This window comes from Scleropages formosus, chromosome 3, assembly GCF_900964775.1.
Source record: "Scleropages formosus chromosome 3, fSclFor1.1, whole genome shotgun sequence".
Lineage (NCBI taxonomy): Eukaryota > Metazoa > Chordata > Actinopteri > Osteoglossiformes > Osteoglossidae > Scleropages > Scleropages formosus.
In genome coordinates, this window is record NC_041808.1 from 2,181,947 (window position 1) to 2,209,816 (window position 27,870).

The 27,870-nt window shown below is 43.0% G+C and overlaps 1 protein-coding gene and 1 pseudogene across 1 annotated transcript; both read right to left on the minus strand.

Moving 5' to 3' along the window:
• Positions 1 to 2,884: 2,884 nt before the first annotated feature.
• Positions 2,885 to 14,553, minus strand: LOC114910172 (uncharacterized; annotated as a pseudogene).
• LOC108924727 (uncharacterized) lies at positions 14,446 to 27,870 on the minus strand. Its single transcript, XM_029250098.1, has 8 exons — positions 27,776 to 27,870; positions 27,039 to 27,081; positions 26,430 to 26,873; positions 22,884 to 22,901; positions 20,769 to 21,194; positions 18,584 to 19,044; positions 15,865 to 15,883; positions 14,446 to 14,984 (listed from the first exon to the last, which is right to left on the minus strand). Exons 3-8 carry the CDS (start codon positions 26,867 to 26,869, stop codon positions 14,555 to 14,557), a joined length of 1,794 nt encoding a protein of 597 aa, XP_029105931.1. The 5' UTR covers positions 26,870 to 26,873; positions 27,039 to 27,081; positions 27,776 to 27,870; the 3' UTR covers positions 14,446 to 14,554.

Below are 27,870 nucleotides of genomic sequence, written 5' to 3' on the forward strand. Positions count from 1 at the left end.
CTTATTTATTGTGGTCTCATTTTCATCACTGAAACTTCAGTGCACCAGCAAATGTTGACCTCAAACAAGTAGTTCTATTCTCCAAAAATCTGAAAGCAACAACATGTACACTAAATGTTAAACTTCCTGTATGATATTTTGGGACAAAACAATGATCTTTCTAAGATTAAAACTCTGCTCATTGTAAGACAATTCTTAAGTAAAGCAATGTTGTCTCCACACTACTTCAGTCAAGTAGGAGCATGAAATATGAGGAGTTTCAATTCATCCATCCAATTTCAGTTACTCCTTTGACATTGATCAGGGTTGCAGGGATCCAGAGCCTGCATCAGAATCTTTTGGTGCAAACCATCGTAGTGTCCATCGTAGTGTGATGAGAAGTCACACACACACGCACACACACGCACACTCACGCACTCTGAACCGCTTGTCCCATACAGGGTCACGGGGAACCGGAGCCTAGCCCGACAACTCAGGGCGTATGGCTGGAGGGGGAGGGGACACACCCAGGACAGGATGAGAAGTTTCACTAAATCAAATTAAATTGAACTAAATTAAATTAAATACAATCAAATTTTTTAAAGTTTCTCTCTTGTATCAGAGTTTGTCTTTTATTTTTGTCTGTGTTTTATTGCAGGACAAATTTGTTGCATTTTCTGTTTCATAAGTTATCAGGAAATGGTGAAACCATTTTGACTCAAGTGTTTTTAGTTCACATTATAAATAACAGGAAATGTCACATTCTGTCCCTCACTGTGCACAACTGCATTTGATGCCAAGTAACCATTTTTAAGGAGTTCAAAGATGAATCTAACTTTAGACTTAATGCGTGCGAACACAATAACATGTAATGTTGGGCATTATCTACAGTCCCACCAATATCCAATGAGCGTAAAAAAGTCAGCACCAGACAATCATTCTTACCATCATGGGAGAGTGTTGAAACTGATCTTTTTTCACATCATTTGTGAGAAATGGAAGTTTCAATAAAGGCACAATAAAGCTTCAAAACTGTTTATTCCAGAAAAAAACCAGAATGGGAATTAATCAATAAAACATGAAGAAAAGCTAACATGAAGCCAGTTATTTTGTAATGAATTTGCTATCATTCAGATATCATCAGCATTGCACTACATTACATCTATTCATTTAGCAGATGCTTTTCTCAAAAGCAACACACACACACACACTTCCAGAACCGCTTGTCCCAGACGGGGTCGCGGGGAACCGGAGCCTACCCGGCAACACAGGGCATAAGGCCGGAGGGGGAGGGGACACAACCAGGACAGGACACCAGTCCATCACAAGGCACCCCAAGTGGGACTTGAACCCCAGACCCACTGGAGAGCAGGACCCAGTCCAACCCACTGCGCCACTGCACCCCCTCAAAAGCAATATCACAGGAAAATATAATGAGTGCATTACCTTGATGGAAAGAGAGACCTGGAAGCAGACATGTAGTTCTAAGGCACAATTAGTTTGTTACTTTCCACCATATAAACCTAGGGTGTATGTTGCTGTGTAATTTGCCTGGACATATATATGAAAGAGTGATACTCAACAAAAAACTCTTCATCGTTCAAGCACACAGATAGATTGCACCACTATATATTTTTTATCTTTTATTAGCCCACTCTACTTTTATTATCTGTGTCTTGTCACTGTCATTCTGTCTGTGCTGTGGAAGTTTGTCACCAAGACAAATTCCTTGTATGTGTAAACATACTTGGCAATAAAGCTCATTCATTCACTCAATAACAGTAATTTGGCTGAGATCCCATACACAGTCTTCCTCCAGGCCACTCTTGAGCATTCCACAGTTGGGAGGACACCATGTGGTGTCATAACTACAGTCATGCCAGGTCTTCTGCAGTGGGCATCCTTGGCGGTCAATTTTCTTCACCCTGCCAACTCTAACCTTCAACTTAAAAACTACAGACTGATGTTCAGGTAGAGGGTACTTGCTGGCCTTCTGAAGGTCACGACTGACATAAACACCACGGCCTAACATTCCATCTGCAGACTGACGGAATCCATGGGCCATTATTTGTTGTGCTGCCTACTTTGTTGTTCCATGATACATGATGTAGGTTCCGTTTTCTCTTGGGTCTGTACAGCTACCCAGACATGCACCAGGAAGTGGATTAAAATCATGCTCAGCTCACATAGTTCTGTTGGAGGTACAGGGGTTGAATGAAAATAGAAAATAAAATAGTACCTAAAATAATGAATATCTTTGGCTTGCATGATGCATGTACTTATAACTACATCCAGAATATTGCTGGAAGGATTGTTTTAAAAATTAAGCTTGCAAAAGTTTTCAAGCCCCTTGAAAGTTGGCACCATTTTCTAGATTTTAAAAGTGTCACGTTAAACATAGGGAGCCGGGACGGCTGGACCGAAGTGCAGCGTCATTCATCCAGAGTCGAGGGATGAGGCAAGTTCTCAGTGTCAGGGACAGATGAAGGATCAGTCGATTGGCGGTCAGGGTCAGGACGAAGATCCATGAGCGAGGTCAGAGGACTTAGCGAAGGGTCTGTCGAGCGACGAACAGGACAGGAACGAGGATCCATGGACGTGGTCGGGAAACGAGGTGGAGAGTCAAAGCCAGAGAAAGTGAACTGAGAGTTAGCGATGTTTGTGAATGAAGCGTCACAAGGAAGAGCGGTTGTCCCTGATGAGATTCCGCAAAGGTATGGGAGCTGCGGAGTGTCTTTTAAAGGGTAGGGAGATAGTTAGGTGCTGGACCGGAGTCAGGTGCTGTCGACTAAGTTGTGGGCGTGGATGTGACAGTACCTCTCTCCGTAAGAGTGGCTCCAGCTGCCCTGCAGCACTTGGAAGGTGGGCGGCCCCAGGGGCAAGGCACCGGTTTATCTGGATGGTCTCAGTGGAATTCGAGGATGGGAGATGGATCGAAGATGTCGCGGGCTGGCACCCAGCTGCATTCTTCTGGGCCATACCCCTCCCAGTCCACCAGGTAGTAAAGCCCCCCATACCAGCGCTTGGAATCAAGGAGTGCGCGAACAGTGTAGGTATCTTCCTCCTCCACGTCTGGTGGAGGATTCGTCGGTTCACCCTGGGTGGCCTGGAGCATGGAAGTACTGTAGGGGTCTGAGAAGGGAAACATGGGGTTGATGCGCAAGTGAGGAGGTAGCTGTAATCGATAAGTGACTGGGGTAAACTTCTGCAGGATCTTATAGGGACCGATAAACCGAGGGCTGAGCTTCTTGGAGGGCAATTTCAGGCGAATGTCCCTCGTGAACAACCATACCCGTTGCCCTGGCTGGAAGGATAAGGTGCAGAGATTTCGGTCCGCCTGTTCTTTATACCGGCAGATGCTTTGCTGGAGGTGGTCCCTCACTGCCCGCCAGGTGGTCTTGCTTTGCAGGTACCAGGTATCCACAGCTGGGACCTCTGAGAATGCAGGGTGCCGGGGAACAAGGGAGGCTGGTAACCAAGGACGCACTAGAAAGGGGACAGGCCCGTGGAGGAGTGAGAGAGGAAGTTATGGGCGTATTCGGCCCAGGGCAGGAAACGCAACCACTGGTCTTGGTCCTTTCCACTGTAGCCCCTCAGGAAGTGGCCAAGGTCTTGGTTCAGATGCTCCCCTTGTTCATTAGCCTGAGAATGGGTCCCTGAAGTGAGGCTCACAGATACTCCAAGCTTCTGCCAGAATGCCTTACAGACCCTGGACACGAACTGAGGGCCCCAGTCAGAGACAAAGACCAAAGACCATTCTGAAACAGAATCTCAACCATGGCCAGGGCAGTGAGGAGTCGGGGCAAAGAAAGTAGACGACAGGACTTGGAGAATCTGTCCAGTGCTACAAGGATCATTGCGTTACCTTCTGAGGGTGGCAGGTCCGTACTAAAGTCCACCGCTACATGAGATCATGGCCTGGCTGGGACCGGATAGGACTCCAACAGCCCTGCCGGTTTCTGATTCAGGGTCCTGGACTGGGCACATGCCTCCACGAATTCCTGTACATCCTCCCGAAAAGAAGGCCACCTGTAAGTCCTCTCAAGCAGGGCCCTGGTCTGTCAGGCCCCCGGATGGCCTGCAGCTGGAGTGTCATGCACCCAGTAGAGTAGCTGGGACCACTTCCTGGGAGGAATGTACTCCTTATCTTCAGGGGTGTCGACAGGACTGGGTTCCTCACGTTGGGCCTGTTGTAGATCCTATGTGAATTGCCAACAAATAGGAGCCACAAAGCAGGTACTGGGCAGAATGGGTTCTGGCAAGTCAGGAGTTGGGTCCTTGTCATAGAGGCGAGAAAGGGCATCCGCTTTGGTGTTCTTGGACCCCGGGTGGTAGGAGACAGTAAATTGGAACCTGATTAAAAAAAAAAAAAGAGCCCACCGGACTTGTCGAGGGTTGAGTCTACGGGCAGATTTAAGGTATTCCAGGTTCCTATGGTTTGTGAGCACCAAGAACGGATGAGTAGCCCCCTCCAACCAGTGCCTCCATTCTTCTAAGACCAGTTAAATGGCCAACAGTTCCCTGTTACCAATGTCATAGTTTTGTTCTGCAGGTGACAGTTTACGTGAGAAGTAGGCACATGGGAAGAGCTTGACTGGAGTTCCCTGCCCTTGGGATAGAACTGCCCCGACCCCAACCGTTGAGGCATCTACCTCCACAACAAACAGTAGCGACGGGTCTGGATGTTTAAGTATTGGGGCAGTTGTAAATCATTGCTTGAGAGGCTGGAAAGCCTTGCTGGCTTCCTTGGAACAGGAGAGTCAGAACTGTTTGCCCTTGAGTAATGCGGTGAGAGGTGCCACAAGGTTGCTAAACCCACGAATGAATCGTCTGTAGAAGTTAGCAAACCGCATGAAACGTTGGAGTGCCTTTACCGTGGTTGGCCATGGCCAATCCAGTATGGTCTGGACCTTATTTGGGTCCATCTTCATCCTATCCGGACCAAGGACGAAACCCAGGAAAGAGACCCACTCTTGGTAAAATAAACACTTCTCACCCTTTACAAGAGACCGTTGTCTAGGAGATGTCTAAAGACCTGTCTTACATGGTCTATGTGTTTGGCCATCAACGGCAAAAACACCAGGATATCATCTAGATATACTAGAACACATTTATTGACTAAGTCACCTAAGACATGGTTGACATAAGCCTGAAACACCGAGAGGGCATTAGCTAGTCCGAAGGGCATGACCAGGTACTCGTAGTGTCCCAGTGCAGTTCTAAACGCAGTCTTCTACTCATCCCCCTCTTTTATCCGAATGAGGTTATACCCACTGCGTAGGTCTAGCTTAGTAAAAACTCGTGCGCCATGTACCTGTTCGAGCACGGCAATGATCAAAAGCAGGGGATGCGAATACTTGACAGTGATTTCATTGAGACCTCGATAACCTATGCAAGGACAAAGACCACCATCTTTTTTCCCAACAAAGAAAAACCCAACTGAGGCAGGTGAAGTGGATGGCCTGATAATGCCTAAATCTAGAGCCTCTGTTATGTACGCCTCCATGGCCTTCTGCTCGGGCACCGACAGCGGATATACTCGACCCCTGGGAGGGGTTGTTCCGGACAGAAGGTCGATGGTACAGTCCAATGGGCGGTGTGGAGGCAGGGTAGATGCCCGGACCTCATTAAACACCTCAGCAAGGCCAGCATAGGGCTCTGGCACTGTCAGAGGCCGTGAGGAGTCAGGGATCTCAATAGATGTTGCTCAGCAAGCCAAAGCAAGACAAGAGACGGTGCACTGCTGTCCCCACGACACTAGTTCCCCAGAACTCCAAGAAAAAACTGGGTTGTGTGCAGCAAGCCAGGTGAAGCCCAAAATCACTGGAGTGTCAGTGGCCTTAATAATAAAAACAGAGATCATCTCCATATGACATGCTCCTGTCTGGAGTCCAAGCCCTGACCTAGTAGCTTACCATCAAGTGCTTTTACCCGTAGCGCCACCTCACAGTGCTGTGTGGGAAAGCCATGGGCTTCCGTGAAAGCGGCATGCATGAAACTGCTTGCCACTCTTGAGTCTATATGCGTTTTAGTTACCACCCTTCGCGAACCCCATGTCAGTACAATGGGAACTGTGAATTGAGGGACTGATGGGAGAGATCTACTCACCATTCTAGGAGGTCCAATGCAGTGCTTCCCAGTTACAGGCCTCTCTGGGCAGCCAGCTACATAATGTCGAGCTCCTCCACAGTACAGGCAAAGGTTTTCTCGAATGCATCGCTGCTTCTTCATGGGGGTCAGAAACCCATGACCAACCCATAACGGTGCTGGTGCTTTTCTGGGGGCTGGTGGAGTCTCTATTCCGGGGTTCGGGGGCGTTGGAGGCGAACGATTGAGGAGCATGGTGTCCAAGGCGAGCCTGTTGTGTGTACGTATCTAGCATTGCATTTTGTGAATTGGCCGAAGGAGTCTTCTATGGAGCGTTGGCGACCTCTCGTGGCGAAACAAGGAATTGCAAGCTGGTTTGCATCTTTTCGTTCCAGTTGCCAGGTGTGTTGGAATACTTCCATACGTCCATATGTTTTAAGGCGGAATCTTCTGTCACGCGAAACACAGGGAGCCAGGATGGCTTGACCCAAGTGCAGCGTCGTTTGTCCAGAGTCGAGGGATAAGGCAAGTTCTCGGTATTGGGGACAGACGAAAGGTGGCTCAATTTGCAGTCAGAGTCAGATATTCGCCAAATTATTATTTTCACTGAGATCTTTCTTAGGGCTTGAAAACTATAGATGTGTTGAACTTATATTTACATTGCCTCAATTAGCAGATGCTTTTCTCCAAAGCAATGTATACCTCATAGAAAAAGCTATTTGTGCATTACATTATGAGAAAGAGACATAGCTGCAGACATGTGATTCTAAAATACAGTAAGTTCCACCATATGCACCAATGTTCATGACACCAGGAGCTGCATAAATCTCAGAATACTGTCTATTTCTGATCACCTTCTTGCTTTTTTTTTTTTGGCGATAAACAAGTATTTAAGTAGATTTCAGAAACAGCTGCATAAAGGTTTATCCGGGAAGGATCATAAAGTTATGGTGCATGAACATTTTCACCTTACAAGAACTTAAGAGCTCATGGGCAAAGTGATTCTGGAACAGTTGAGTTTTAAGACACTTTTTAAATGTTTAAGAGTTTCTGCAGCTCTGAGAAAGTGGGGGAGGTCGTTCCACCACAACGCAGCCAGAACTGAGAACCTCCTTACATTTCATGCGTGGGACCACCAAACAGGCAAATGTGGATGGGGTGTAGTGGTTGATCATGTCTTGTAAATACCTGGGAGCAGTTCTTTTCATGCATTTTGTAGGCTATGACCAGGGTCTTAAGTTTGATCCAGGCAGCTATGGGAAGCCAGTGCAGAGAGAGGAGATAAAAAAAAAAAAGACAAGAGTAGAGGAGATGCATACGAACGCTTTGGCAAGTCAAATAACTCAGGCAGCATCACTCTGTATCAGATGTAGAGGTTTGGTGGCAGTAGCAGGAAGGCCAAACAGAGTTGCAGTAGTCCAGACAGGATGTCACCGTGGCCTAGATAAATAGTTGCACAGAGTCTGTTGTGAGGTAAGGATGGATCTTGTGGATGTTATGCAAGACGTGTCTGCAGGTCTGGGTTGCGGCTTCAATGTGCTGACAGAAAGATTGACTCAAGTTTATCATCACTCCCAAACTCTTGGCTACAGAGATAGGCAAAATGAGGGAGTTGTCTAGTTTGACTGAGAAATCGTGACAGGAGGACAGGCCAGCTGGGAGGTTACGAATCTGTTTTGCAAAGGTTGAGTTGGAGGTGGTGATCAGACATCCAGGCAGAGATGTCTGACAGGCAGGCAGCAAATGCACACGGAAATGTCTAGTGCTCCAGGTGGAAAGGAGAGGAAGCTCTGGGTATCATCAGCATAGCAGTGGCATTTACTCCATGGGAGGCAATGACAGGGCTGAGGGAGAAAGTATAGATCAAGAAGAGCAGAGGATCCAGTACCAAACCCTGTGGAACACCAATTGAGAGAGGCAGGGGAGAAGAACAGCAGCCCAGCCAGATCACTTGGTAGGATCTGTCAGATATGTAGGACTCAAACCATCTTAGTGCTGCTCCTTTGATCCCAAGCTGTCTAAGAGAGAGTAGAATTTGGTGGTTGACAGTGTTGAATGCTGTAGACTGGTCAAGGAGGATGAGAACCGAGGAGAGGGAGGGCATTCTAGCCAACTGGAGAGCATCAGACGCTGCCAGGAGTGCTGTCTCCATAGAGTGACCAACTTTGAATCCAGACTGACATCCATCAAAGAGATGGTAGGGATGTGAAGATTCTCAATTAGCCAGGTCATGGCATCTAATTTTTTTTTTTTTTTTTAAACTGGACTTGCATGAATTTTCTTGAATGCATTTCACCACTCATCCAAGTGGCTTCTTCAGTTCTAAAAGACTGGTGGGGAGTTCTGGTTTTTAAACTTGGAACATCTATGGGTGGAGCCCATTTGAGACTCACATGACTGGGGTCTGTTAACAACCCAATAATCACCTGCCAATTGGAGAATGTTATTGAAATTAACCTGGGTGGTGACCTGTTTTTCTACAATTAGCAGTACTTAACAACCCATTAATGGCCAGAGCCACCAGACCCAAGGTGTAAATGGGTGGGAAACTTTTTGGGGACAGATGCTAAAACTATATTATATGCGGTTGATAAATTGTGTCTCAGTCCCCCTCCCCTGTTCAGAGAGGGGTTTTCCAATTTTACATAGATGGCTTCCTTCACTCCTCTTTCAAACCATCTGTCTTCTCTGGCTAAAATATGTACGTTGTTATCCTCAAAAGAATGTCCCTTGTCCTTCAGGTGTAGGTGGACTGCTGAGTCCTGACCTGAAGAACTAGCTCTCCTATGTTGAGCCATACGTTTATGAAGGGGTTGTTTTGTTTCGCCAATATACAGATCTGTGCATTCCTCAGTGCACTGAACTGCATAAACTACATTACACTGCTTTTGCCTAGGTGTTTTGTCTTTTGGGGTGAACAAGTTTCTGCCTCAGAGTGTTGCTGGGCTTGAAGTGCACAGGGATATGGTGTTTGTTGAAAATCCTCCTGAGTTTTTCTGATATTCCAGCCACATAAGGGATGACGATGTTCTTTCGTTTGTTGTTCTCCTCCTCTCTGTCTGTTCTGGGTTTCCTTCTAGCACTTTTGACGAAGGCCCAGTTCGGATATCCACATGTTCTAAGTGTTTGTCTGATGTGTTTTTGTTCCTTCTCCTTGCCTTCTGTCCTTATGGGTACAGTCTGCGCTCGGTGATGTAGGGTTCTTATGACACCCAGCTTGTGTTCCAGAGGGTGGTGGGAATCAAATAATAGATGCTGATCTGTGTGCGTGGGTTTCTTATACACTTAAATGTTGAGGCTTCTGTCCTTCTCCACATACACTGCACAATCTAAAAAGGCCAAACAATACCCAATGATATCCTCCCGAGTGAACTTGATATTGCTGTCCACTTCATTGATGTGCTGTGTGAAGGATTCCACCTCCTGCATTTTGATTTTAACCCAAGTGTCTTCCACGTATCTGAACCAATGGGAGGGGGTGGTTCCTGTATAAGAGGTCAGGGCTCTGCTCTCCACATCTTCCATATAGAGATTGGCCACTATAGGTGACACTGGTGACCCCATTGCACAGCCTTGTCTTTGCCTGTAGAAACCCCCATTAAATTGGAAGTAGGTGGTAGTCAGACAAAGATCCAGCAAGACACAAATGTGGTCTGGGGTGAGGTTGGTTCTGTCGACCAGAGTGGTGTCCTGTATTAGTCATTCCCTTACCACTCTTGTTGCTTCTGGTGTGGGAATACATGTAAAGAGAGAGATGACATCATAGGATACGATGGTTTCTTCTTGGTCCAGTTGGATATTCTTGACTTGGTTAACAAAGTCCTGAGAGTTTTGAATGTGATATGGAGTATTACCAACTAGCGGAGATAGGATGGTGGCCAAGTGTTTAGCAATATTATATGTGACTGAGCTGATGCTGCTGACGATGGGTCTGAGTGGAGCTCCTTCCTTGTGTATCTTGGGGAGTCCATAAATACAAGGGATGGCCTCTCCAGGATACAACCGGTAGTACAGTTGTCGATCAATAACCTTTTCCCTTTCCAGTTCTTGCAGGTAGTTTATTATTTTCTTCTTGTATGTATTAGCATCTGTCCCCAAAATGTTTCCCACCCATTTACACCTTGGGTTTGGTGGCTCTGGCCATTAATGGGTTGTTAAGTACTGCTAATTGTAGAAAGGCCAGATGGCAAAGGTTCAAAGAGGAAGTGGCCTGGATGTGAGGGGCCTAGAATGATTTTGCTAGCCCTTTTACTGACTCTGGACGAGTACAGTTCTTGGAGAGCTGGGGGGGGTGTGCCAATGATTCTTCCACAGTCCAAACTATCTGCTGTAATCTTCTGATGTCTGATTTCGTAGCTGAGCCGAACCAGACAGTTATAGAGGTGCAGAGGACGGACTCAATGACTGCAGAGTAGAATTGCAGCAGTAGCTCCTGTGGCAGGTTGAACTTGCTCAGCTGACGAAGGAAGTACAACCTCTGCTGGGCCTTCTTCACAATGGAGTCTATGTGGGGCTCCCACTTCAGGTCCTGTGAGATGGTGGTGCCCAGGAACCTGAATGACTCCACTGTTGCCACAGTGCTGTTCATGATGGCGAGTGGGGATAATGCTGAGGTGTTTCTCTTAAAGTCTACAATCATCTCCACCGTTTTGAGCGTGTTCAGCTCCAGGTTGTTATGACTGCACCAGACAGCCAGCTCTTGGACCTCCTGTCTGTAAGCAGACTCGTCACCATCCCGGATGAGGCCAGTGAGTGTGGTGTCATCTGCGTACTTCAGGAGCTTGACAGAGGGGTCTTTTGCAGTGCAGTCATTGGTGTACAGGGAGACAAGCAGTGGGGAGAGCACACATCCCTGGGGGGTGCCAGTACTGATCGTGCGAGTATTGGGTGAGAATTTTCCCAGCCTCACTAGCTGCTGCCTGTCTGTCAGGAAGTTGGTGATCCACCAACAGATGGAGGTGTGCACAAAGAGTTGGGTTAATTTGGACAGAAGGTGTGGGAAGATGGTGTTGAAGGCCGAACTGAAGTCCATGAACAGGATCCTCACACAAGTCCCTGGTTTGTCCAGATGTTGCAGGATGTAGTGCAGTCCCATATTGACTGCATCATTCACAGACCTTTTTGCTCGATAAGCAAACTGCAGGGCGTCCAGCAAGGGTCCAGTGATGTCCTTCAGGTAGGCCAACACCAGTCTTTCAAATGACTTCATGACCACAGACGTTAAGGCGACAGGTCTGTAGTCATTAAGTCCTGTGATTCTGCGTTTCTTCAGAATGGGGATGATGGTGGAGCGTTTGAAGCAGGAAGGAACTTCGCACATCTCCAGTGATCTGTTGAAGATCTTTGTGAAGATAGAGGCCAGCTGGTCAGCACAGGTTTTTAGGCAGGCCGGTGAGACGCCGTCTGGGCCTGGTGCTTTTCTTGTCTTCTGTTTGTTGAAGACCCGACACACCTCCTCTTCACTGATCAAAGGTGCAGGAGGGGGGAAGGTGGGGGTTACTGGAGGTGTTAATTGATTGGTGGAGAGAGGGTCTGAATGGGTGTGGAGTGTGAGACAGGGTTTATCAAACCTGCAATAAAACCCATTAAAATCGTCGGCTAGTTGTTGAGTTGACACGGTGCCGGGGGGTGGTGTCTTGTAATTTGTGATGTCTTTCAGGCCTTTCCACACTGATGCAGGATCATTGGCTGAAAACAGTTTCTTCAGCTTTTCAGAATAGTTTCTCTTAGACACTCTGATCTCCTTTGCCAGTGTGTTTTTGGTCTGTTTGTACGAGACTTTGTCCCCATTCCTGTAGGCATCTTCTTCGGCCTGACGAAGCTGTCTGAGTTTTGCAGTGAACCACGGTTTGTCATTGTTGTATGTTAAACGAGTCCTAGTAGGGATGCACATATCCTCACAGAAACTGACATATGATGTTACAGAGTCTGTGAGATCATCTAGACTGGTAGCAGCAACTTCAAAAAAACCTCCAATCAGTGCACTCAAAGCAGGCTTGTAAGTCCTGCTCTGCTTCCTCAGTCCATCTTTTAACAGTCCTTATTACAGGTGTAGCTGATTTCAGTTTCTGCCTGTAGGTCAGTATAAGATCAACCAGACAGTGATCAGATATCCCCAATGCTGCCCGTTGGGACAGAGTTATATGCATCCTTTATTGTGGTGTAGCAGTGGTCCAGTGTATTACTGTCTCTGGTGGGACATGTAACGTGCTAACTGTATTTTGGCAGCTCACGGGAGAGATTTGCTTTATTAAAGTCCCCGAGAATGATAACAGAGTCCGGGTGTTGTTGCTCTGTGTCTGTGATCTGATCGGCCAGCTGTTGCAGCGCTGCGTTCACACTCGCTTGCGGTGGAATGGAAACACTTACGAGGATGAACGAGGAAACCTCCCGCGGCTAGTAGAAACTCTTACAGTTGATGAAGAGCGCTTCTAGATCAGGACAGCACATCTTCTTCAACGCTGTCACATCTGTACACCACCTTTCGTTGATGTAGAAGCATGTCCCACCGCCGCGTGATTTTCCCGCCGATTCCGCGTCGCGATCCGCTCTGAACAGCTGGAAGCCCGGCAGATGTAGCGCGTTGTCCGGGATGGCTTCATTCAGCCAAGTTTCCGTGAAACGCAGAGCAGCAGAGTTTAAGAAGTCCTTATTTTTCTGGGACAGGAGAAGTAGTTGGTCATTTTGTTCGGTAAGGAGCGGAGGTTCGCCAGATGGATACTAGGCAACGCTGTTCTAAAGCTGTGCTTTCGGAGCTTTACTAGCGCGCCGGCTCGCTTTCCGCGCTTGCGCGTCTTGGAGCGCTTGAGCAGCGCCGCTGCACCTCCAACTACAATGTCCAGCAAAACATCAGAATAATCGAAAACGGGTAAAATTTTGGGTGGTGTGTACTGCCGAATGTTCAGCAGTTCTTGCCTGGTAAAACTGATTGTAGGAACATAACTAAAGACAGGACAAACTAACAAAAACAGTAAAACATCTGTGGAGCTCCACACCGAGGCGGCCGTTCGCGGCACCATATTCCTGTATAATTTTTGTATAACAAGGGAGATCCTGTCCTAGACTTAATATTAGTGAGTTTAAATTGTTAAATTCCTGTATTACAAATTAACCTCTACAATAGAGATAATTCATCTCTTAGCAGGCCTGTGCTCCTGCCAAGAAATCTTTTGCTTTCTGTTCACTGTGTCATCTTTATTTGTACAGTGCATAAAGAAATATGTGGAGGGTGCAGTGGCGCAGTAGGTTTGGCCTGTGTCTGCTCGCCGATGGGTCCGGGGTTCAAGTCCCGCTTGGGGTGCCTTGCGACGGACTGGCAAACCATCCTGGGTGTGTCCCCTCCGCCCTTACGCCCTGTGTTGCCGGGTTTGGCTCCGGCTCCCTGTGACTCCTTATGGGACAAGTGGTTCAGGCAGTGCGTGTGTGTGTGTGTGTGTGTGTGTGTGTGTGTGTGTGTGTGTGTGTGTGTGTGTGTGTGTGTGTGTGTGTGTGCGCGCGCGTGCACTTAGTAAGTGGCTATGCCTCCGTTAACGACAGCCACCTGACGTACCTTTGGTCAAGTGTTAAAATTGTACACTACTATTTATACTCAGCAGTCCACCGCAATAGGGCAACAGCCTAAAGGTAAAAGCTGTTGCAGAGTCTGCAGGAGGTGGTACAAATTCGTTGGTATCTCCTTCCAGACTGCAGGATGACGAAGAGGCTGTGGGAGGGGTGCGTGGGGTCAAGTGTGATGCTGAGGGTTTTCCACGTGCACAGCATGTGGTATATGTGCTGTATGGGGGGGAGAGGGGCACTGATCCATTGTAGGGACTTTGCAGCTCCCACATCAGACTGTGATACAGTTTGCTCTCTATGGTTCCTCTGTAAAATGTAGCGAAGATGGGTGGAGGGAGGCTTGCCTTCTTCAGTTTCCGTAGACTTTGTCTTTTATTTTAATATGCTTTTACAAGACAAAAATGTTGCATTTAAAGCAATTCATGACTCATCAAGAAACGGCAGTAATATTGTGAGTGACGTGTTTAACCATCACATTGTAAATAACAGGAAACGTTACTCTGCCCTCCTCTTGCAGTATTACAATTGATGCCAAATAACGATGTTTAAGGAGTTAAGTTGAATACTTTCTGGCAGGTAGATTTAATCTGAGCAACTATAACAATGTGTAATGTTGGGCTTTGACCATAAATAGTCTACAAAATATTTGGTAAGTATAAAAATGCAACACCACTGAAATATTTTTACCATCACACAGGGCAGTGTTGAAATTGATTTGCTTACAAAAAGATAAAAATTTAAAAAGTTTATTCCAAAAAAATTAAGTGATCAAACCTGAATGTTAAAAATAACATTACAATCAATAAAACAAGAAGTGCTAACATTAAGCCAATGACATCTTTCTAAATGAATTTGATGTCATTCATATATTAACAACAATATATGGAGTAATTTAGCTAGACATATACATGAAAGATTACCACTCCTCATCTCAACTGTGAGTATAGTACGTATAGTGCATTGCATCACATGTTTTTGGATAGATTACACCTATAACAGTAATTCTGCTGGGATCCCATACACAGTCTTCCTCCAGGCCACTCTTGACCATTCCACAGCCTGGAGGACACCAAGCGGTGTCATAACCATGGTTATGCCAGGTCTTCTGTAGTGGGTGTCCCTGGTAGTCAATCCTCTTCACCCTGCCAACTCTAACCTTCAACTTCAAAACTACACGCTGATGTTCAGGTAGATGAAGAGGGTACCTGCTGGCCTTCTGAAGGTCACGACTGACATAAACACCACGGCCCAGCATTCCATCTGCGGACTGACAGAATCCATGAGCCATTATTTGTTGTGCTGCCTGCCTTGATGTTCCATGATACATGATGTACGTTCCATTCTCTACAGGTTCTGTACAGCTACCCAGACATGGGGTACTGCATGGAGTGAAATCATCCTCAGCCCACATAGTTCTGTTGAAGGTACACCTCCTGTAATGAAATTAGAAAATAGAAATCAAGCTGAGATTCAGCTGATTTCAGTGTTTTATCAAGAAGAATTTAATGCCTACGGAAACATCTGATACAGTATTTGCCTACAGTAACATTTACTGAACACCCGATTCTGTACCGTCCATTGGATGTGTCTACCGTCTTGTATGGTTGCAATTTGCAATTAACTTGAAATATAAGTTGTAAATTCTATTTTAAAATGTAATCAATGTAACATGGAATACTTATCTTTTTCAAATTCCCCTCGCTTTGTAAGTAAACACTGGCTAAATAAATACATAAAACGGAGTTAAGTACTACTAAAATGTTGCCTCATTTGTGAGCAAAATACTTTCGAATTTACATTTACATCATCATGTAAATTTCAAAAATCTACAAAAATACAATTGTGATTTTTTTTTTTTCCGTGTTCTCTTTATGTATCCAGTAAGCAAATTTGGTTCCGTCTGTTATGTTTTTCTCTCATTCTCTTCCAATTTTTCGAAATTCTGTTGCGTACTATGTTTACCTTTGTCACAAACATAATTTTCAAATTACAAATAGCAGTTCAAAATGTTGTAATTGTTAAACAGAATGTCACATTACATCTACTTTGCAGAAAAGATTTACACCAAATATTTTTTAAAAAAATATATTGTAATAATAATGCATTAATGGATAAATAAACTTACCAAATTGTTTAGTTTTCAGTGTTTAGTTTGTCAAGTCTTTCACTTTAATAGGCTTTCGGAATATGACACAACACGCTTGTAAAGGTATTTACGCCCAGTGGAGATGTGCAGCACACAGATCACTTTGACCTGAGGCTTTTATAGAGCACATGCAGGAAGTGGCTCATGTGTTGGAGCTGTTTATGCAAACTATCCTCCTTTTTTTCCACTGGTGGGGAAAGTACAGAAATTTAACATGAACAAACAGTTCCACGCCCAGAAAAATGAGGGTTCATCTCCCTGAACAAATCCGAAAGGTTTTCTTTTTTTGGTTCTCTAATATTTAAAGTTCATTCACTTAATTAACGCTCTTTTCGGAACCATCCCTAAGTCCTAAAGAAAGATATTAAATGCCACAACTTCGACCAACAGCTCACACTGGTATGATAAGTTACCATTTACTTAATTAATCTGGTTTATTAGCACATTAAATTCATTACCAACAGTTTAAAAACAGTTCATGTTGCTCTCTGACATTCAGGGAGTTTTTCAACAACTTCATTCATTCTTAGTCCATTACTACTGTTCTGCCATTGAACAGCTCACAACACAGTATATTAACAGAGAAAGTATAGTTGTATTTTGATCAGTACTGAAAAAACATCATAAATGTATCAATATCTAATTGCTGCACCTACACAATACTGTCATACCTCCCCATTAGTTAAAGGAACACAACTGCAGAGAGCTTTCTGACAATAGGAGAAAACATGTTTCGGGGCCCGAGACTGTATGTGGGACCTTGGACCAATAGACACGGAAGAAAACACAGACGAAGTAACGGTGGTCACCGTGGCAGTGGTTTGAATTTATGATCAGATGACTCGTGGACCAAAAGCTAGGGTCTTGAGCCGAAGGACTAAGAATAAAGGGGCAAGAAGCAAAGAAGGCCATATGGTCTCAAATGACATTCTGCAACGTTTGCATTTTAGGCCACATTCTTTTAAAGACTGTTTTAATAAGAAGCAGGTATGCTGAGACCAGTTAGATGTGACCAGAGTATTGCCTCCTACAGGCATTGTGAGTGTTACTCCCTCCCCCCCCCCCCCAGGAGCAGCTCCAGATGTTCTCTGTAGCCCGGACAGAGGGCGACCACGGGGGTGAGGAGCAGATCAGTCAGGATGGGCTTGTAAACATCACAGACCCTCTATTGCAACTGGGTCATTAACGTTGCTGAACTGTATGTACTTTATGTATTCCAGATAAGGACACTTTTGGTTTCATTTCACCCAGCACTCTCACAATACTGTTTTCTCAGAAAAGGTGTGGCTTTACTTCTTTTTTTTTTTGTGGTCTCATTTTTTATCACCGAAACTTCAGTGCATCAGGAAATTTTGACCTCAGACAAGTGGCGCTATTTTTCAGACATCCGAAAGCAATAACATTTACAATGTTAATACTTCCTGTATGATTTTTTTTGACAAAACAGTGACCTTTCTAAGATTAAAACTCATCTCATTATAATATAATTCTTAAGAAAACATTGTCTCCACACTACTTCAGTAAGGTAGGAGCATGAAATATGAGGAGTTTCCATCCATCAGTCCAATTTCATTAACTGTTTGACCCGATCAGGGTCGCAGTGATCCAGAGCCAATTTTTAAAAGATTCCCTGTTTTATTAGTGTTTGTCTTTCATTTTTGTCTGTTTTATTGCAGGACAAATCTGTTGTGTTTCCTGAGTCATTAGGAAATGATGGAAACATTTTGGCTGATGTGTGCTGGGGGTGTGGTGGCGCAGTGGGTTGGACCCGATCCTGCTCTCTGGTGGGTCTGGGGTTCAAATCCCACTTTGGGTGCCTTCCAATGGACTGGTGTCCCATCCTGGGTGTGTCCTTTCCCCCTCCAGCCTCATGCCCTGTGTTGCCGGGTTAGGCTCTGGTTCCCCACAGCCCTGTATGGGACAAGTGGTTCAGGAAGTATGTGTGTGACTGAAGTGTTTATATTGTGGTGCACAGCATCATGTGTTTGGATGGGACAAAGAAGGATGCAGAAACAGCATTCATGAGGAATGGTTTATTAGAACACTGGCACCAGGGAAATAATGCTCTCAGTCCTTGGACCTGGACCTGGAGCCAGCCTCCTTAACATCCCCAGGCTCACACTGGTAGGCACAGTCACCCCATCATTTCCCCCCTGAGTGGTTGCACACCCACATTTAACATTACTCCCCACAATGCAACTATTTACATTACAAAGGTTTCCCTTCTAAAACAGTAACGTGGGTCGTTACAATATTTCACATTAGAAATAACAGGAAACTTCATACTCTGCCCCCACCGCTGTGAGCAAACACAATAACATGTAATGCTGGACATTGTCTACAGTCCCACCAATATCCAATGAGTGTAAAAAGTTACCACCACACAATCGTTCTTACCATCATAGAAGAATGTTGGAAATGATCTTTTTTTACATCATTTGTGATAAATGGAAGTTTCAATAAAGGCACAATAAAGCTTAAAAATTGTTTATTCCAGAAAAACATAAGAATTAATAAAACATTAAAAAAAAATGCTCAAATGAAGCCAGTTTATTTTGTAATGAATCTATCATTCAAATATCAACAGCATTACATTACATCTATTCATTTAGCAGATGCTTTTCTCCAAAGCAACGTCACAGGAAAATACAATGAGTGCATTATCTTGACGGAAAGAGAGACACGTAATTCTAAGGCACAGTGTATTTGTTACTTTCCACCATGTAAACCTAGGCTGTATGTTGCTGTATAATTTAGCTGGAGATATATATAAAAGAGTGATACTCAACGAAAAACTCTTCATCTTTCAAACACGTGGATAGATTACACCAATAACAGTAATTCTGCTGGGATCCCATACACAGTCTTCCTCCAGGCCACTCTTGACCATTCCACAGCCTGGAGGACACCAAGCGGTGTCATAACCATGGTTATGCCAGGTCTTCTGTAGTGGGTGTCCCTGGTAGTCAATCTTCTTCACCTTGCCAACTCTAACCTTCAACTTCAAAACTACACGCTGATGTTCAGGTAGATGAAGAGGGTACCTGCTGGCCTTCTGAAGGTCACGACTGACATAAACACCACGGCCCAGCATTCCATCTGCGGACTGACGAAATCCACTCGCCATTATTTGTTGTGCTGCCTGCCTTGTTGTTCCGTGATACATGATGTAGGTTCCATTTTCTCTTGGTTCTGCAGAGCCGCCTAGCCAACATGCACCAGCAGGTGGATTGAAATGATCCTCAGCCCACATAGTTCTGTTGAAGGCACACTGCCTGTAATGAAAACAGAAAATAGAAATCAAGCTGAATCAAGCTGCACCAGCAAGTTGATTGAAGTTTTGAGCCCACAGTGTCTGTAACAAAAAACAGCAAGTAGAAATTAAGCTGAAATTAAACTGATTTCAATGTTTTATGATGGAGAATTTAATTCTTATTGTTACAACTCTACAGGGTCTCACCTGGTTGCAATTCACCCTTAAGTTACATTCTAAGTTACCGATTCTATTAGAAAAAGTAGAGGCAATATGGGATTCTTATTTCATACAGTCTTGGCTTCCTGCACAAACATTTACTAGTTACATAAACTGGATTAAAATATCTTTTTTATGTAACTGTAAAGCAAATTTTCTTCAGTCCATTATGTAGTTTTCTTAGGATTTTTTGCGTCTTAAAATTGTAGTGGGTTAAAATGTTTGCCTTCCATACGATCCCTAATGTTTTCCCACCATACGATTCATATTTTGCAAGTAGTAGTTAAAAAATTTTTAGTGTTTTAAAGCACATTAGTCACCATTAGGTCTGTTTTGTACAAAAGACAAGTATTTACATTTAGTCCCAAGATTATTTTGAAAAGTATGTTCCAGTAACAATGCATAAAGGAGTAAAGAAACTTACCACGGTGTTGAGTTTTTAGTGTTTAGCCTGTCTGCTAGGTTTTTCTTACCAGCAGTTTTTCAGTTTAGTCCGTTTTCAGAATATGACACAACATGTGTGTTGAAGTATTTATACTTCACAGGGACAAACAGGACATATTGGACCGTTACTCAAATCATTTATACAACACATGTAGGGAGTGGCTCATGGGCTAAAACGCTTACTATTCACAGGATTTCCTGTATTTGTTTAGTGCTTTTCCTGTGATAGGATGAGTACAAAAATTAACCCAACTAAATGTTTCCGCATCCAAAAAAATGAGGCTTCATCTCACTGAACCCCTGACTTGATGGTTTTTTAAGAGCTGATTTTTAAGTTAAATTTATTGAAAAAGTACCTTTCTTGTTTAAGCAAAGTCTCAGTATTAAAGGAATACCAGACAGACAGTGATACAGTTGATCAGTTTGCTCTCTAAGGTTCCTCTGTAAAATGTAGTGAGGATGGGTGGGGGGAGGCTTGCCTTCTTCAGTTTCTGTAGGACTTTGTCTTTTATTTTTATGTGCTTTTACAAGACAAAAATGTTGTATTTAAAGTGATTCATGAGTCATCAAAAAATGGCAGGAACATTGTGAATGACGTGTTTCACCATCACATTATAAATAACAGGAAATGTTACACTCTGTCCTCCTCTTGCAGTGCTACATTTGATGCCAAATAATGATGTTTAAGGGGTTAAGTTCAATACTTTCTGGCAGGCAGATTTAATCTGAGCAATCATAACAATGTGTAATGTTGGGCTTTGTCTATAGATAGTCTGCCAAATATTTGCTACATATAAAAAACTCAACACTACTAAAATATTTTTTACCATCACACAGGGCAGTGTTGAAATTGATCTGTTTACAAAAAAAGAGAGAAAAATTTAAAAATACTTTATTCCACAAAAATTAAATGATCAAACCTGAATGTTAAAAAAAAACATTTCAATCAATAAAACAAAAAATGCTAACATTAAGCCAATGACCTATTTCAAAATGAATTTGATGTCATTCATGTATTAACAATAATTTATGCTGTACGTTGTAAGGGTAATAACGCTAGACAAATACATGAAAGATCAATACTCCTCATCTGAAATTTCAGCACACATTGCAACACGCGTTTCTGGACGTCTTGTGCCCATAATAGTAATTCTGCTGGGATCCCATACACAGTCTTCCTCCAGGCCACTCTTGACCATTCCACAGTTGGGAGGACACCACGCGGTGTCATAACCACGGTCATGCCAGCTCTTCTGCATTGGATGTCTCTGGCAGTCAATTTTCTTCACCTTGCCAACATTTACTTTCAGCTTCAGAACTTCACGCTGGTCATCAGATATATTAAGAGGGTACCTGCTGGCCTTCTCAAAGTCACGACTGACATAAACCCCAGGCCCCAACATTCCATCCTTGGACTGGCGGAATCCACTGGCCTCTATTTCGCGTGCTGCCTCCTTTGTTGTGCCATGATACATAGTGTAGGTTTCATTATTCCTTGGCTCTGTATTGCTACCCAGTCGTCCACGAGCAGATGTAGTAAAATTATTATTGGCCCACATAGTTCTGCTGAAGGTACAGTGTGTGTAATGAAAATATAAAATAAAAGTCAGGCTCAAATTAAACTGATTTCAGTATTTTATGGAGGAGAATTTAATGCTTAAATCGACAATATTTTCTCTGAATACCCAATTATTTGTTATAGTGTCTCACATGGTTGTAATTCACCCTCAATTTACAATAGAAATTTTCAATTCTATTTAAAAAAATCCTGCAGTGAAACATGGGATTCTAACCTTTTGCATATAGTCTTAGCTTTCCGCATGAATATTTGGGCTAAATACATAAATCTGAATTAATTATTATTAAACCTTCACTAGATTTGTGAGTAAAAATCATTTTTAACATATATTTGTATGATTTTGTAAATTCTAAAGACAAGTGTGATTTTCTTCTTTTTCTGTAACTGTAAAGGAAAAATTTGTTTGGTGCGTTTTCTTATTCTCTCATTCTGTTTTGTGCCTCCAAATTCTGTTTGGTTAAAAAGTTTACCTTCAAACCATTCATATTTTGCAAAGAGCATTCCAAAACTTTTTAATTGCTTTCTACAAAACAACAAATATTTACATATACTCCCAAGACTGTTTTTAAAAATATATTGTAAATGTATAAATGAAGAAACTTACCACAGTGTTTAGATTTCAGTGTTAAGTTTGCCAGGTGTTTCTTATGAGGAGTTTGTCAGTTTAATAAGCTTTCAGAATGTGGTACAACAGGCATGTAAAGGTATTTATACTTTCTAGAGGGACACAGTACAGGAAGAGACTGGCCCATGGGTTGAAAGGTATTTCCCCTTTGTTCCACTACAGGGGAAAGCACAGAAATCAACATAACTGAAAGATTCGACACCCGAAAAATTAGACTTCATCTCACTGAACCACTTTCTGAAATTCTGATTCTTTTAATCCAATTTTAAACAGAAATCTATTTATATGTGCCAGACATTGTGCAAACATACGTAAAATCACGTTTCTATATGATATATACTTCGACACAAACTGAAAACTGTGTCAAGAACATTTTAGAAAGGATTATTATAAAACCAACGGAGGCGCGGTGGCGCAGTGGGTTGGACTGGGTCCTGCTCTCGGGTGGGTCTGGGGTTCGAGTCTCGCTTGGGTTGCCTTGCGGCGGACTGGCGTCCCATCCTGGGTGTGTCCCCTCCCCCTCTGGCCTTATGCCCTGTGTTGCCGGGTAGGCTCCGGTTCCCTGCAACCCCGTCTGGGACAAGCGGTTCTGAAAGTGTGTGTGTTATAAAACCAAGTTATGAACAATATGTGTGTATATATATATAAACTAACAGCTTGATGTACATGTTGCAGATGTGTAAATGCAGGACAGTTTCATTTCACCCATCACTCTCTCTGTTTTAAAAGGTGTGGCTTCAGTTGTGCAGGAGTTATTCACTTAATTTTTTTTTTTTTTTTTTGGTGCTTTCATTTTTATCACTGAAATTTCAGTAGATCAGGAAATGTTGACCTCAGACAACTAATTGTTTTCTCTAAAGATCTGAAAACAACAACACGTACTGTTAATATTAAAACCTCCTATATAATATTTTGTGACAGAAGAGTGACCTTTCTGGGAGGGTGCGGTGGTGCAGCAGGTTTGGCTTTCTGAAATGTTGGTTCTTTTAATCACATTTTTGAGATAACTTTACTGAAACACTAACCTTCTTGTTGGAACACCTCTAAATCTTAAATCATAAATCTGTGTATCTGTGCCAGACATTGTGCAAACACCTAAAATAATATGTTTCTATATGATGCATACAAGGACAGAAACTTAAAACTGCGTCAAGAACATTTCAGGAAGGCTTATTTTAAAACCAAGTTATGAGCAATATGTATTTATACACTACATAAACTAACAGCTCCATGTACATGTTATACATGTGTGAATGAAGGACACTTTCAGTTTCATTTCACCCATCACTCATACAATACTGTTTTCCCAGAAAAAGGTGTGGCTTCACGTGTTCATGAGTTTTTCTCTTAATGTTTTTGTGGTGTTTTCTTTCATCACTGAAACTTCAGTGGGTCAGAAAATGTTGACTTCAGACAAGTAGTTCCATTCTCCAGGCATCTGAAAGCATCAACATGTACAGTTGTTTGTACACACACACACACACACACACACACACACACATTTTCCAAACCGCTTGTCCCATACGGGGTTGCAGGGAACCGGAACCTACCCGGCAACACAGGGCGTAAGGCCAGAGGGGGAGGGGACACACCCAAGACAGGACACCAGTCCATCACAAGGCACCCCAAGTGAGACTTGAACCCCAGACCCACCGGAAAGCAGGACCTGGTCCAACCCACTGCGCTACCGCGCCCCCCCAGTTGTTTGTACATGAACACATAATGTTAATACCTACTGTATGACATTTTGTAACAAATGACTGACCTTTCTAGGATTCAGACTCATGTCCTTGATGTTTTCCAGGTAAGGTTACTCTAACCATGACATTATCTGCACACTACTTCATTCAAGAAGGAGAATGAAATATGAGGACTTTTCATCCATCCATCCAGTTTCAATAACCGCTTGATCTAATCAGGATCGCAGTGATCCTGTCTCAGAACCACTGGATCCAAGGCCGATGTTGTGTTTGGATGTGAACCTGACACGACAAGTGTTGTATGAATGTTATGGACGAGAATTGTAATGACCCCACGTGCAGAGTGTGGAATGAAAATTTTAATTTGTTATCTTTGTTCCAGTTATTTTGCTTGTGTTGAAACTGCTGTGCAAGGTCACTGTGACCCAGCATATGTTCCTGTGTGATTATGGAATTGCGTCAAACTAAGTCTGTGTTCAGGCTTATGCAGCTGCTTAAAGAATATATGTATCTGCAAGGAAGGAAGAAGACAGGCCAGAGTGATATAGGAAGGTTCCCTAAGACTTATAGCTGTATTGTGAAACTGTCCTCACCGGGAGGGCTGCTTCCTGCTCTCCTTGAGAAGAGGGGAGAAGCGGATTTGGTTGTTTTGCCTAAAGGAAGGGGGCCCTGCCTGCCGTGCGTGACAAGAGCTGTATAAATATCTGCTTGCTTAGATGTTAATGAGTGACTCTATTAGAGAGGCTCACCCGTGTGCATGCATTCGATAATTAAGCATTAAGTTTCTGTCTGATTGTCTGGAGTGTTTGTTTATTTCTCCTACCACAAGAGTGTATTTATAAGTGCACAGTGCAAACTGTAAAGTACAGGTGAAGGTGAAATGATGATCATGGGACAAAGCCATACAGAGAAACCCGGATCTGTGAGTGGAACTTGGATGTGGAGGTTTGATGAAAAACCAGATGCTGGACAACAGGACAAAAGGTAGGAGCAGACAGGACAGGCACTCAGGAGTGGAATATAAGCACACATGGAACAACACATTGGAAAATAAATGCGTAACTAAAGTTCGCAAGGAATTCACAATAGACTGCTGATTAAGAATCCGCAGTCTTGCCTCGGTTGTTTGCTCCTCTAATATGTGAACAGGTGTACAGATCTGGATTAGTGGAACTCAGTGGCGCCTCTTTTGGTCACCGGGGATATCGTCCCTTTGGGTCGTGACACATTTTGATTTAACTATTTTTATTTCATATTATAGATAACTGGAAACAATGCAATCTGCACTCATTGTGCACTGTTTGATGCCAAACGAGTCTTTTTCAGGAGTTTTACAACCCAAATGTTGTCTAGGGGTGTAGAGGGGTATAACATAAAGATTTTGTACCGCATTATAAGTTATGAATTGATGAGACAACAGAGTGCACAAACAGGAATGTGTGTTTAATATTCGTGTGAAAGGGCAGATAATCAAAGTGTACAAAAATGAAGAGCCAACGGGCAAACCTTACAAAAGTTGACAAAAAGCAAAGGGTAAAAAAAATGAAAAAAAACCTAACTAACCCTACCCCTTGCGGATAAATCACTTTCTAACTCCAAACCGGAAACAAAAAGGGGTCAAAACCCAAAACAAAGTCTTCCGCCACCTTCCTAACTACACTACGTATAGAGGCCTACTATATAAAGAAAGAAAACAAACAACCAAACAAGCGTACAAGCAGCATAAAGAAAGATACAAATAAAAAAGAAGCAGAAATATCAAAGTACAAACAAGAAGGGAAACAGAAAGACCAAGAGCACAATGAAAATAATATTATAACAGTTTGTTACTGAAGAAGCAAGCTTCCCAAAAGCCTCCAGGAAGTGTCGTTTCAACATGTGGGAAGTCCTGCCTTTCCTGGTCCAGCGAATCAGGTCCATCTCTCCTTGATCAATATTGCTGGACACTTGTCACTCCAATCCAAGTCAGGGAGAGGGAAAAACCAAAAAAAAAAAGATAACAAAATGGACACCCACTGTGGACGTAACAAGAAGTTACTAGTTTCGTAGATGAGCACAGTTTCTTGTCTGCACATTTAATCTGAGCAAAGACAATAACACTTAATGTTGAGCTTTGCTGACAATCCCATCAACATTCAGTTAGTGCAGAAAAAGTCACAGCCAGAAAACCATGTTTACCATGATAGGGGAGTATTAGAAATCATCTTTTTCAGAGAACGTGTAGTTCTTTGCACAAGAAAGCTAAAAAAAGAGGCATATTAGTTAGAGCTGCTGCCTTTAGACCTGAAGGTCACAGGTTTAAATCCTACCTCCACCTATAATATTCTTCAACAGGGTACTTACCCTAAAACTGCTCCACTAAAACTGGGTAAATAATTGTAAGTTGCTTCGAAGAAAACTGTCAGCTAAAAGAATGAATGCAATGTAAGTGTTTAATGCAGAAAAACAGCATGTTCTATAATCAAATAGAGAAAAGTGTTGACATGAACCCAGTTTTTGTATTTTTTTTAATTTTTTAAAAAAATTGTTCACAAAGTTTAAGATCCTTCATATATCCATTACTCTATATGATGTATTTTACTGTGTAATCTAGCTGGAAATATATATAAAAGATTGTTACTCAACAAAAAACCCTTTGTCTCTTCCAGCAAATGTTCAAACAGCTGGATAGACAGTAATTCTGCTTATATTTTTCATCTAAAAAATTTGGATTGACACACATCAAGAACAATTTATGGTATACAATTTGTGTAATTTGGCTGGTACACGTACAGTACATAAAAGATTCAAGTTCTCCACTAATTGAGCCTTAAATTCAAACTGTGGCACATTATCAACACGCCTTTGGATGGATTACACCAATAACTGTAATTCTGCTGGGATTCCATACACAGTCTTCCTCCAGACCACTCTTGACCATTCTACAGTTGGGAGGACACCACGCGGTGTCATAACCATGGTCATGCCAGGTCTTCTGCAGTGGGTGTCCCTGGCAGTCAATCCTCTTCACCCTGCCAACTCTAACCTTCAACTTCAAAACTACACGCTGATGTTCAGGTAGATGAAGAGGGTACCTGCTGGCCTTCTGAAGGTCACGACTGACATAAACACCACGTCCCAGCATTCCATCCGGGGACTGATGGAATCCACTCTCAAGTATTTGTTGTGCTGCCTGCCTTGTTGTTCCATGATACATGATGTACGTTCCATTTTCTATAGGTTCTGCATAGCTATCTAGACATGGACCAGCAGATGGATTGAAATCATCCTCAGCCCACATAGTTCTGTTGAAGGTAGAGGGATTGTAATGAAAATAGAAAATAAAAGAGAGCGAAACTGAACTGATTTCAATGGCTTATGGAGGTTCATTTCCTGTTTAATGTGAGACCACAATGAATTTTACTGTTAACTTCTGACTGTACTGCATTTCAATAGCTGTAGAGTCTCACCTGGTTGCAAATCCCCCTTAACTCACAGAATAAGCTGCCAGTCCTTTAAAAAAAAAAAAAATTTACGATGCAATGTGGAACACTTACTATTTCATAATTTGATCTGTTTTTACACACACACACACACACACACATTTTCAGAACCGCTTGTCCCTTACGGGGTCACGGGGAACCGGAGCCTACCCGGCAACACAGGGCGTAAGGCCAGAGGGGGAAGGGGACACACCCAGGACGGGACGCCAGTCCGCCGCAAGGCACCCCAAGCGGGACTCGAACCCCAGACCCACCGGAGAGCAGGACTGCGGTCCAACCCACTGCACCACCGCACCCCCTCCTCTGTTTTTACATTGTGAGTAAAATATTTTTGAACATAATTTTATATGATCTTCTATATTTTAAAATCTATAAAGACAAGAGTGATTTTGCTCCATCTATTTTTATGAACATGAATTTTTATGAATTTTGTTTGAATTTTGCTCGTTCATTGCGTAATTCTATTTTCTGTTTTGTGTTATCAGATTCTAGTGGGTTAAAATGTTTACTTTCACACTTACATTTTTCAGTTGTTTTAAAAAAAAAAAAATTCAGTTTTTTTTAAATAGAGTACATTTGTCACCACTACATGCATTTTGTACAGAAGACACATATTTATACAGAGCCCTAAGATTATAGTAAAAATCACATTGTATAGTATTTTTACAGCAGTAGTACTGCAAACATAAATGAATAAAACTTACCACAGTGATTAGCTTTCAGTGTTCAGTTTGTTAATTTTTCCTTGTCAGGGTATTTATGCTTAACAGAGACACACAGTAGATGGAAGACTAGTGTA